The sequence below is a fragment of the Symphodus melops genome (assembly GCF_947650265.1).
Source record: "Symphodus melops genome assembly, chromosome: 23".
Taxonomy (NCBI): Eukaryota; Metazoa; Chordata; class Actinopteri; order Labriformes; family Labridae; genus Symphodus; species Symphodus melops.
The window spans coordinates 5,066,072-5,078,814 of record NC_136713.1 but is presented as its reverse complement, the minus strand read 5'-3'; the positions used below and the strand labels follow the sequence as shown (position 1 = coordinate 5,078,814).

Below are 12,743 nucleotides of genomic sequence, written 5' to 3'. Positions count from 1 at the left end.
GTCAGTGGTACAAGTGTATTTGCAAAAACAATTTTTCACTTTTAGTAAAAAAAATATGTGTATGGTTTCGCAGACATATGAAGGTCACTTTGTGTATTTTATAAAAAATAATGGAGCAAACCTCTTTATAGGTGGCGTCTCATCAGTACACTTGGTCAATATGGGCTCTGCAAGATCCCGCTGGTGATCTAGGAGTAAAAAATAGCACAGTTGCATGTACTGTTCAAGTCAATAATACAAAGGGACTAATGCAGGCTTGAGCTGCCTGTCAAGAGTCCACTCAACAACAGAAACCAGCATGAAGCAGTGGATAGAATTTAATGAGGAACAAAGACTTTGCAACTAATTACAACTCTAAATAAATACATTAAACAATTTGTAATAGTAAAATATGCAGAAATATTATTCTATAATATAAAGACGTTGAACTATAGTATTATAAAGAGAAATCCAAGTATACATCTATAAAAACTGGAATGAAAAGATGTTAGGCTGTCAAGGCTTTAGCCTAAGCTTCCATTGTTAGCATGTCAGGCTAACTAGCACAATACTTGGGGCAACAATTATTGACAAGCATTACTCAAAAATGCAAATAAAACTCAAATACCTTTAACTATCTAGAGTTACATTTTAGTTTCACGTCAACCACTTTACCTGTGTGAGGTGCAGTATGTCCTACAAGTATTATCTAGACTTGTTCACAGCTACGAGCTAGCAATAGGCTAAAGTTAGCTGCCTTTTTCCACATTGAACATTTAATATGGATAATAAAGGTTTTCAAAATGTAAGGTACAACACATTTTAAATAAATAAAGGATAAATTAAATAATAATAAATAAATAAATGTAATTAATTAAAGTTAGATACTGTTCTGTGGGTAGCATAACACGCAGCAACCAAACTCCTGACACTATTTTTTTTAATTTACTTTTAAAACTTTATTAAACCATGAATGTTCGCACAAAGTCATCAAAACACACAGACACACAGTTTTCTTTTTAAAAGCTATGAATAAAGATTTTTTTAGAAATTTGGCTTGATGAATGATATTTACCTAAAATAGGTTAATCAACAAATTAAATGTGTATAATTATTTCTGGTTTTTACTATTGTTGTTGTGGATACATTTTCCAACAAAGAGAAGCTCAGATTCAGCATCATCAACCGAAGCTGTTGGTGGAGGGACAGTGCTAATTACCCCCCATTGTCATGATTGTAGACACTGTTTTCCTTAAAATAAAATTAAAATAAAAAACTCATTTATAATTGTCTTAGCATTTCTGTGGAATTTAAATGCACATTAGCCAACAAGCAATTTTTCATTTACTTAACTAACTGTAAAGCGTCCCAATTGTCCTGCAAGGCTCATTAAAGACACGGCTCTGCTTTGGGAAAGAGTTTGTCTTGATTACGCTTCTTTACCTCCTCCACAGATGCTCTAATGAAATATGTTCCACTGTGATTAGCAACATTTCATTATCTATCTAGAATCACAGCCGTATGAAATTGATTACTTTTGTATTTGGGGAAAGAAAATTATGATAAATTTGAAATATCATAATTAGTGGAACCTCTGGTGTAAAAAATTAAGATAAATATGCAGGTTTATCAAACCACAAAGCCTTAAATATTTCAATAAAACGTCTGTGTATAGGTTTTTCTCCGCTTCCTATGAATTACTTTCATTATGAGCAAGAGCTAAAAATGATCTTTGACCTTGAAATGATCCAATAGAAAATGGGCTGATGAGACATTGATGAGCCATTCAATGAAACTCCACAATGAATATAATAACTTACATAAAAGATATCTATTTGTTGTTGCTATTTTTGGAGACTCAGAACATTTCAATATAAATATTTAGTGAATTTACATTTTCTCAAATAAATTCAGTATGCATGACACATTCTGGATTTTACTTGTATGAAGAAATGTATTACTAATATTTGTTTTCTAAAAATAATAACATAGAAACAGTTTCTCCTTATATCTTCTTTTGATTTCTTCTTATACTGTTGCTTTCATTTTCTCCTTTATGTGTTATTTTTTTCAATGGAACAAGCAGCAGGTTGTTCAGAGTCAAACTTTGAGCTCCACTCTCATTCATCAGTGTGAGTCTTGTCAAAATGTCTTTCATACAAACAGCAATCCCCTTTTGCTGTAAGACACTTTGAAGGAAAAAGCTCTAAGATGTAAGAGATCCAACCAAACCCCTGAAACGTCTTCTGCCTGGAGCCAAATTTGCATTCTAATGAAGAAAAACGTGGTGGTATGTGGGAGGCTCTGGCAAACATCCTGCTTTATGAAGTGTCTGCTGGCTGCGTGTGAGTCGGCTGCTGAGAGTAAGAGGAGAGGAGGCTGTGAGCATGTACTGACGGGAAATCAGATAGTGTGTTTGAATGGTCACTGGTGAAGGTTCAATAACGACAAGGGAGAGATTCTGAGCAGCCTTTTTTTTTCTCTTGTTGGAGGAAACTTTGAATACAGAGCTGTATGGGAATCTATCTGGGTTTTACTTGATTAATTAAAGAAGCAAAGATGAACCAAACAGCATCTGTCTCCCATCAGATTGATTGTCAGCCAGGCAAGGATTCAAAGGTAGGTGGGATATCTTTATATACTAAAAAGCATTGTTTAATGTAATTTTTGAATTTTCCAATTTTTATGTATTTTTTCCTTCTAAATCTCTTCCTCAGCTCTTAAATGTTCTCTTTTTAACCAATATATGAATCTATGCATCCATTTATAATCATGCGCTTGGTCTTCAGCAAGAAGTGACAAACAAGCTTTTTAGTCCTTAAAACTTAGGAACACAAACATGAGGATGGAAAAACAAGCTCCAAGCTCAGAAAATATCTCCTCTTGGAGACCTCTTTAAAAGATTTTAAATCTTAGAAGCCTGTTTTACTCTACCTTATAAATATTCTTGTGAGTTGTATCTAAGACCCAGAAAAGACCAAAAACACACTATGCTTGAGTCTTCCTGTACTTTGTGACCTCATCGTGTTTTGATATCTGCAGTGAAACAACCAACAGAGACACATCGACTGCATCAAGAAGGAATGGAAGCTCCAACTCTAAAGAGCTGTATTATTGCTCACAGTTTATGCAAAATGCTTCTTATATGCGAGCTGATCCTTCAGACAGAGATGAACAGTCAGAGTATAATCCTGCACAATCCTATAGCAGCAGGGGGAGAATAATCTGGCAGTTTTTGGTAAATGTGCAAAGAATAGCTCCATTACACTTTTTATGGATGAATTACTGCAACAAGGACACAATATGTGATGTTTCTTGAGCATTTCCTGTCATCCATACTGTAATTGTTTTGGGAAAAACAAACATTATTTTTAACCAGCAGGGAGGCTTTGTTGCTTTTGTTTTCAGCCTGAGTGGTTTCAAGAGTGTCACAAATCACATACCAGTAATCAGCCATCATGTGCCGCCTGCTCCATAAATAAGCTGGTTTCAAACATGAACTGTATATGTGAGGATTTACACCACAAAGCTGATCATGCTAAAGTAAAGGCACAGATCTTCTTTTTTGTTAGAATTTGTAGGAGTGAATTTAAGACATTTCATGATCCAGAAATATATATGCAATAAAACTAACTGTCAGGGAGCATACAGACCCATTTGTTTTTATTAGCTAAAGCATAGATCTATCCTACAGATGTTACTTTTTAAATAAAAGAAACACTTTAAAGAAGAAAAGATTGAAAAATGCAACAGATTCCACACAGTCAGTGTTGGATTTTCTGCCCACGCAGGACCTGCTGTGGTGAAAAAGAATGACCTGAGCCAATTCACTTCCCATGAGTGCTGCAGACTGAAGTCCAACAGAGTGGCTGTGTGACCCTTAATTGAAACACCCAAGCAAAGAAGCTAAACAGCCACACAGCTTTATAGCCTGTCAATCATCTCTGCTGACACAAATCAAAGGTGTTCTGTAGGCGTGAGATCTAAACATAGACGTTGCCAGTCCAGAGAAGACAAATATTAATAGATTCAGAATTATCAAGGGACATTTAATTTGCATATCGTTCATAACAGGGGCTTAATAAAGCTTATTTCAGAATATATAGATAATCCAGACAAACACTTGTACCTACTGTATATAACAAGATTGCTTTAATATTTGAGTTAATCTCCTGGGATGACAGTGGCCTGGTGGTTGCTTCTTGCCGCCCATGTACTGAGGCTATGGTCCTCAAGTGGGCAGCCAGGGTTCAAGTCCAACCTCTCTCCTTTGCCCTTTATCAATCCCATCATTCTCTCTCTCTCTCTCTTCATGATTTCCAAATCTATCCATTGTCCTATCTCTGTCATGAAGGCATAAAAAGCCTGAAAATATTTTTCAAAAATAATGTAGAACTTTTTTTTTTTTTCATTGGAAAACAATACATTGAAAACTGTACAAGGCTATCATCCTTCCATCAGGGTTGTTTTTCGATGTCTTTATGTCAGTTTCCTCATATTAAGTGCTGCTTGGATTGCACTTGTAGTTGCTAGGTAACATATTACTCGAGGACATGTTTATCATATATTCATAGATATACTGTATATCTGTCAAATCCCACTTGTACAGGTCAAGTAAGTGGGAATGTGTTCATGTCGAAGAGTTGTAGACAAAAGCGCAAGAAGATTCCTCACACGTTGTGAGGTGTCAGTCGTCTTGTCTTACTCTCACAAAGAAAGGGAATACATATAGTTCTCAAATGTCCAAAAACAAAACATCTTATTGCCTAACATGATCTTGGGTCTTAGTTGACTTGTTTCATCCTTTGAGAAGGGATTAAATAAACTCTGAGTCTTCCTTTGACTGAGCTCCAGCCCATGAAACCTGTGAAACTGAACAGATTGTCATCATAACAGAGTTAAACAGCCTGTGCAGCTCCACAGCACAGTCAAAAATCGCTGAATGTTAACATTAGCCTGTGTCGTCACCAGCCATCTGTTACAGTGGCGATGGACATGGCATTAAGAGGTTTATTAGCATGTCAGTTGTGGATGGAAGATGATAAATCCTGTTTAAGCTGTTATCCTTATCACTTAATTTCAGCAACCAAGAAGCTCATCTGCCTATGATAAGCATAATAGTGTTGAATAGCTTCATACTTTACTACATTCAAATTCAGAATTAGTTACAAAAGTCAAATTACAGCTAAATAAAGTGGAGGTGGTTGTCTTTGTACAGCCTACACTGTTATTGTGTGAAAGCCAGAATGTCTGTGAGGTGAAAAATTCTGCTGCCAATTTCCTGTGTCGCACAGAAGCGTTGGAAAGAGTATTAAAATTATGTTTAGTTAAAGTAGAAAAATTACACTATGAAAATACTCCCGAAGGAAAATCACATTACATGATTTTCAAGTTTTACAAGTCGTGCAGTAAAATAGTGTTTCACTTCTATACTTACTATAGTTACTTTTGAGTGCTGTATACTGCATTAATGTCAACATTGCATTATTTCCGCTGTAGATACTTGATTGTTGAGCTAATTTTTGCAGTTTTATTTACATTTGGGTTTTATAATTTGCAGCAAAGCATCATTTTCTAGAAGTAAAAAACCAACACTTTAGGTTTAACAACTCAATATGTTTCCTAAAACAAAAAATATAGCAATAATATATGATATTTAAAAAGTTAGTTAAGTCATTAAAAGCAATAACGTGTTTATAATTCGTAACAAGTGCTGCTTTCACGGCTCTAAGATAACCTTATAAAAAAAAAAAAGCGGTACAAAGAAAAAATTTATTTATTATGCAAATCAGACCATTGAGCAGTTTGAGTGTGTGCAAGTCCATTTTGTGCCACTAGATGGCAGTCTCACCCAAAGTTTCTTTGTAACTTCTGTTCCTGTTAGAGGACTCTCTTCTTGCATTCAGAAATATTATCATTTGACTCAATAGATGGAGGATGTGTTCAAGTGCCTACAAAGAACGAAAAACATCAGAGGGATTTTTTTTTAAAAATGCACACAATTAAGCATGCTGCTCTGGCCTGAACATTGTGAACACTGGCATGAAATGTATCTACTGCACTTACATGTATAAATGGTTCTAACACTGCCTGGCCCTAATTAAATAGGCTGACAGCATATTGGTCATGAAATGTAAGCACTAAGAGCCATTGCTTGAAACATTTCCCTTTGTTGTTGGTCAGTCTGGTGTTTACTTGTGTTTTATTCTGAGTCACACTGCAGCTCATGAGACATCATCTGAGGTCAGAAGTCTATGAAGTACAATGTTGAGAAGGCAGCAGCCCAGAGGCTTTATTCAGCTGGAGCTGCTTCACTTTAACACTTGAAATAATAGGAAACTTATAGCTCAAGCATAGGACAGGGAATACATCTGCTGCCTTTATTAGCATTTGTCCACTGGAATAGTCAAAATATAATGTGTTAAAAAAGTGCAGTGGTTCCATTTGACCCTGCAAGACATAAAAACCCCCAATAAAAGCTGTATTCCTAGTTTATTATTACAAATGGACACAGTTGAAAAGTAATAGGCTACAGGACTGACCCAATTTCAGACAGAGAAGAATTGGTTGAATTAAGAACAAGGTCACATAACAAGTAATCTTGCAATAAAGTGTCAAAACTTTACAGTGAATCTAACCTTTTTTTCATTAGATTGATTCACAGTTGGATCATTTTAATGCAATCCACAAATACTTCTGGCCAATTCTAACATTTAGGTTTAGGTTGCTTAATTAAATAAGTCAGAAACAGAGTCAGCTTTGTAGCTTAGCTGCTTCCCACTTTCAACTTCTATTGAACTGACTATCAGTGCAACTGCTCATTAAGAGAGCTATGGTTTGCAGACCACTTTCAAAAAAGATTTGACGCTACAAATACATCTTTTCTTTAAACGAATCATGTAAAATGGGGGGAAAATACCAGGGGGATTAAACAGCTCTACGCAGAGAAAACGGATACAGCCACAGTCGCATACTGTATGGGTGTTTTATAAGTATATTTGCAGCAGGTGTGCTGAGATAAAGTGAAAAGATAAAAACATAGATGTGTCTGTTCCAAACCACTGGCTGGTTTGTTAAAAGCTGTGAAGGTCAAGGCTGCTGTTTTGGTTTCCCAAAAGAAAACTGGTCCTGGATTTAAAAGAATTGCCTAATATAAAGGAAGACCTCGAACGAAGTGAACACCCTTGGTATGCTTTGAACAATAAATCATTTTCCCTGTAGTGCTGCACTAAAAGAAAAATGTATTTTTTTTGTTTCCAGCCATAGAAAAGAAAGTAGTTTTCATTAAATGTCCATTGAGGAAGAATACTTATCTATAAAAATGCTGAAGGCAAAACATGAAACACACTTTTGATAGCATACTATCTATTATAAATTGAACTCCAGGAAGTGAAATCTTCTTAAGTATTTTTTTTCTTGCAGCTTTAGCAGCATAGCATCCAACTAATAGCTATCATTAGATTTCATCATTGAAAACAGTAGGTACCTACATTTTTTCCCCACATGCTTTGGCTTTTATCACCACAAATAAACCATTATAGGATGCCTTCACTTCCCAATGTGTAGCCTACTAATAAATGAAGCTCATATTGTTTAGTAATGATGTCTCGACTTGCATTTTTAGTTCTAGCTGTCGTCCAGCATTGCCCCAGATCCGAAAATAAACAATAAAATAAGGACGTTTACAACATGACTACATGGACTAAAATCTTCAAGTAAACTAAATTAAATGTTAATGTTTCTGGGTTTGTTGAGCTGGGGTTGGTTTAATTGCTGCAGATGCAGTTGGTCCAGTATGAAAAGGAGTAGAAAGATCAGAAGAGAGACAAACGAAGAAGGACTGCTGCTTCTGACTTATAAAAGCTTTTCTCTTAATCAGTAACGAACTCTGTGATCCATGGCATCTCTCCAGGTGCTAATAGAGAGAGAGAGGAAGGAGAAAGGAGATCTGGACTATAAAGACTGGAAAGGCCACATGAAGAAAGACATTTTTAAATTCTTAATCCTGCTAATATAACCAAGTGGCTTCATAAGAAGTGTTTGACATTTCTGCAATGAGCCTTTCACCTTTTCTTGCCAAGACTGAAGTAGTCAAATTAGGCTACAGGTTCAGGTTCCTTTATTTGTTCATGTAAGGAGATTTGATTTGCAGCCAACACTCGAGACAGAGAGAAGGAAATATATTTAAATCCTATTAAAACATGATAAAAAAAACCCGAAACAATATCATAAATCTTGCTTTTCTTGGCAAACAAAGGCAATCAGAAGTGTATTGTTATTTGTCTTGCTGCATCTTTTAAACTGACTTGCCTCTAATTGTCCTTTTGACACAGAAACCCAGTGTATTGATCTCAGAGGGCCGCTGTGCCACCAACAGATGAATTCCCTCACGCTAGCAGAATGAGATTATCAGACTAATGATGCCAAGTGAAACTGGGTTGACTGATTTTGCTGACACCATTTCTCACGTAGTAAAATCAGAACAGAAAGTGCATGTGTGCCAGACGTGGGTTTACTCTGAGGAGAAAAGGCAGACGGACAGGTTGCATGAGCCAGAAACAAGGCTTTCTTTTACTTCATTTTTGTTGTTTTTCCACAACCTTTCACTGCAGAATATATGCTTTTCTTGGTCTTGCAACTTCTGAGAGAGAGAACAATTTTGACTTCAAAGAGAAAGTGTCTCCCTTTTGCCTGAGTTGCCTGCTTCAGAGTTTGGAGTTTTGATTGCAGAGACATCATAATGATGGACCCAGAGCTCAGGTATCCAGAGGTGAGGTGTCACTATGCTGTCATTTTTAGACACTTTGCTTTTTGAAAGGTGTTATGTGAGTGTTTTGACATGTGGGCCTGCAGAAGAGGCAGAGTGTTATGTCAGAAACAACATTATGAAGTTATTTTTAAAGCTGGAGAACAAACAGAGAAGAGTATTGTGTGTTTTTTTCTTCTTTTATCATTAAGTCCCAGGAGAGTGTGCAGCCTCAGTCGAGGGTCCGAGAAACAGAAATGCATCTTCCGGGACTCAAATTGTGTCGGAGAAAATTGTGAATGGGCTGGTGGCTGTGCTTATGTTAGATTTGAGGAAAGGATGCAAAGGTGGTTGACACTTTGACCAGTGGAAAATCAAGAAAAAGTTGGCTTTAATGGATTTTGTTTTCAGCTGAAAAGATGTTATCAAGCCAAAAGGGGAGCAAAGAAAGCTTATAATAGCTAAATAAAGAAGATCTGGCTGGCATTGTTGCCCAAACTAGACATGACACAATTTTTGAAGTAGAAGCTGCAGAAAAATACTTCAACCAACAGTTACAGTTATCAAGTAACAAGAATAATGAACTTAAAGGGAGAGCTGTGTCTTCCTTCTTTTATTAAGAATATTTATTTCAGAGAAAAAGTAAAGCAATCTTTTGCTCTTATTTGGAATCATTAACTTGTTCTTATCAGGACTTCAGGGGCCATTAACCCTCTTAGGAACCTTTCTTATCTAAAAAACACTTTCCCAACAAACCTCAGTGGTTCCAGACTTGAGCCCTGCAGGCTTCCATCTTCCGTCTGCAGGTTAATTACATTCACCTGTCGTCCCGGTTGTACTCGAGTCCCTGATTAGACGTCAGGAGTGAGACCCAGGAGGGAAATGTTAGGCGGAGGAACATCAAACGCTTTTAGCTCATAACCTCTAAAAGAATTTTGCTTCATGATTCGCTTGGTTAAGTCTGCACAGAGTTGTCTGGTGCTGGTGGAAGTTATGCGAAAGCAAAACAAAAAAAATCATAATCTGTTTAGTTGTTTAAAGGTTAACATGGAGAACGTGTTGGAAATTAGCTGGAATCTAAATCAGAAATATAATAATAATAATTTACACTTTATTAATCCCACGAGGGGAAATTCGGTTTACACTCTGTCTAACACACACATAGGCCGAGATACACACTCATGCACAAACAGGGTTCTAGTGACATGCATTAATGGAGAGGTCTCAGAGAGAGGGGGGTGACCACAGCGAGCGCTCCAGAGCAGTTTTGGGGTTCGGTGCCTTGCTCAGGGGCACCTCGGCAGTGCTCAGGAAATGGACTGGCACCTCTCCAGTTACCAGACCAGTTTCCGGACTTGGTCCGTGCCGGGACTTGAACCGGCGACCCTCCGGTTCCCAACCCAAGTCCCTACAGACTGATTTATTGTTTATTGTTAATGTTCTTAAGGTTTGGTATTTATTTAGATTATGTCTCGCCCTTCTGTCTTGTGATTAGTTCGATCCCATTTCAGTCGGAAATATGTCACGTCAGGACATGGCACACGATAAATACGTTTATGAAGATAAAATAAAAGCTTTTTAACTGACATGTTGGTGTTGAACCCAACGGTGTAAAGGTTTGGTGGGCTCTCAGTCTGAGTAAAATCTAAGTCAAGATTGAGGAAAGAAACCTCAGGTGGTTCAGTTCTTGGTGGAGGCCAGTAGGCTCCAAACTTTTTAATATTTCATTATGAGGAAAAAACAAAACAAAACAAGAGTAGCACAAAACAAAAACACTGAATATAATTGCCAGATACGTGTGTTGCTATCCATGCAATAAAAACTATTGGAATTAAACATGCCATTTCCCATCTTATAAACAAAGGCATAAAGGCTCTTATTTGCAAGTAAGGTTTAACAAACGTCTCTGAATGCTAACTTCAGTAAAGCATCTACAAACACAAGCATTACACCAGCTTTGTGGTCTGCAGACTGTAGAGAAGGTTTCAGCCTCAGAGACATCAGTGAACTTCCCAAATGGTAGCAGAGGTCAGAGAGAGAGATCATTTCCACACGCTCTCTGATTCCACCTCTTTAATATTTAATGGAGAAGTGAAGAAAGTCCAACACACGCTTTGAGGATCTCTTGCTTTCTGGTCCTTTTTTTTCTTCCACTGTTGCTGCCATCTTTATCCTCTCTCTTTAGATCAGTCCACTCATTTTCTCATTATCTGCTCCCCTCTTTTTTCCATCTGCTGTCTTTTTCTTTATTCGTTCACTGAACACTGACCTCAGGCCTTTCCTTACATTTCCATTGAAGCACTAATGCTGCTCCCTTAGTCTCCATCAGTCTCACACACATACTCGCTTGTCTGACAGCATGCCTGGGTATCTTTTACTCGTTATTCAATATTGAAGCCAAACATAAAGATTTAAGACACTTGTGGCTTTTAGATAACTCACCAATTAAACACAGATCAGCATTCCATATTTGCGATGCCCTCTGAACAAATGATTGAAGAGCAGATAAGAAATGCTTTTAAGACTATCACTGGCTCTCAGTTTGGGTTTTACTGTAACAACTCAGGTGTTTTAAGTGCACACGTGTGTTCATAATGAAAGAGCAAAATACAATAAGCAAAGGGAGGACAAGTTGGTTAAAATGTTTCACAAGTGTTTATGTAAAAACACTTAAAATAGAAAGTTAACATTAAAAAACAACTCAATTTTTTATCTCCCAGGTGCTCTGAAGTCCAATTTCCATACATTTTCATCACATCCCCTTTTCGACACATTTCTGTCACTATCACATCTTTTGTATTTTCTCCTCATACTAATATTATGCAGATTGGTTTGCTGTCCTCTCCATCTTCATTTATGAATACATATACTGTATACTGTATGTGATAATTAGCTCAGTATTTGTTAGTAGGAGGTTATTCGTATCTTCAGGGCTTTCTCTTTGACACCTATCAGTTTGCATTCAGTCACTCAGCAGCAAGAAAAGGCCGCCTGGTTCCCAATCAGCCTGATTGTCTTGTTTCGTTTCCCTCTGAAGGTATTTCTCACAGATGCCTCAGCCGCGTTCATTCTCCGATGACACGTCAAGCTTTAATCCCTATCATTTTATATCCGAGGGGTGTACTCTAATACCAGATATCACACAGGGGCTCTTTTAATCCCTGAAGTGATACTGTAGGAGTAGGAGGGTGACATCATCAGAGGTAAAAATACCACAAAGTGTGAGACACAGGCACACTGTAAGTCCCTGAGGGGAGATTACACTGCTGTACAAATACAGCAAAGTATACTTGCAGTCATCATAAAGGCATTTTAGAGAAAAGGTGTTTGATTATTTTATCATATTAGCATTAAAAGTACTAGAAATTAAGAGTTCTGCGTCTTAATGGAATGATTAAATAGTCTATTTTTTTTTTAAATATTTAATAAAGGCATGTGCTGTGAAGCTTCATTTGTCAGGATTAATGAAACTCCAGACGCGGTTTTTAGCCTAATTAATGACTGATTTCAAGTTTTAAATTGCTTTAATTAACTGGGGAGACATAATAAGACTGTTTAATTTGCCAGCCCAGGAAGCTTAGCTGAATATTTCACACCAAACTAGATTTTTATCAAACTATATGTGCATTGATTGATTATATTGTTAAGAAAACAACGCTTAATCCTTTTTTTTTAATGCCAATTGTGGAAAGTTATTTTGTTTATTTACAAAAGAACTTTACTTGTGTTATTTCCTTCATAACACATTTAGTAACGTTATAGATATGGTAATAAAATAAATAAAACAGTTTCAATTCTACACAAGGAGTACTTCTAATTATATAGGCTACTATATTTATGAAGCCAAAACATTGCAGTGTTACCGAAGTAAACAGATCTGAGTCAGCCTCCCTCTCAGCTGTTTATTATTGTGAAAGATTTCCATCATGTTAATAGCTCTTTATGCTTGTGCTGTTTGTTTAGACCAATCAATATAGTACAGTATTAATTATTCACACAGTATTGAAATAACAGTACT

General features: G+C 36.7%; 1 protein-coding gene across 2 annotated transcripts in view; it reads left to right on the top strand.

Moving 5' to 3' along the window:
- The first annotated feature begins 2,315 nt into the window (after window positions 1-2,315).
- LOC306818332 (inactive dipeptidyl peptidase 10-like) overlaps window positions 2,316-12,743 on the top strand; it is a 36,155-nt gene continuing 25,727 nt past the window's right edge. For both annotated transcript variants that reach the window (XM_079335870.1, XM_079335869.1), the window contains exon 1: window positions 2,316-2,598. In XM_079335870.1, coding sequence (XP_079191996.1) covers window positions 2,539-2,598 — 60 coding nt within the window. In that variant the 5' untranslated portion in view covers window positions 2,316-2,538. The remainder of the gene's footprint in view (window positions 2,599-12,743) is intronic.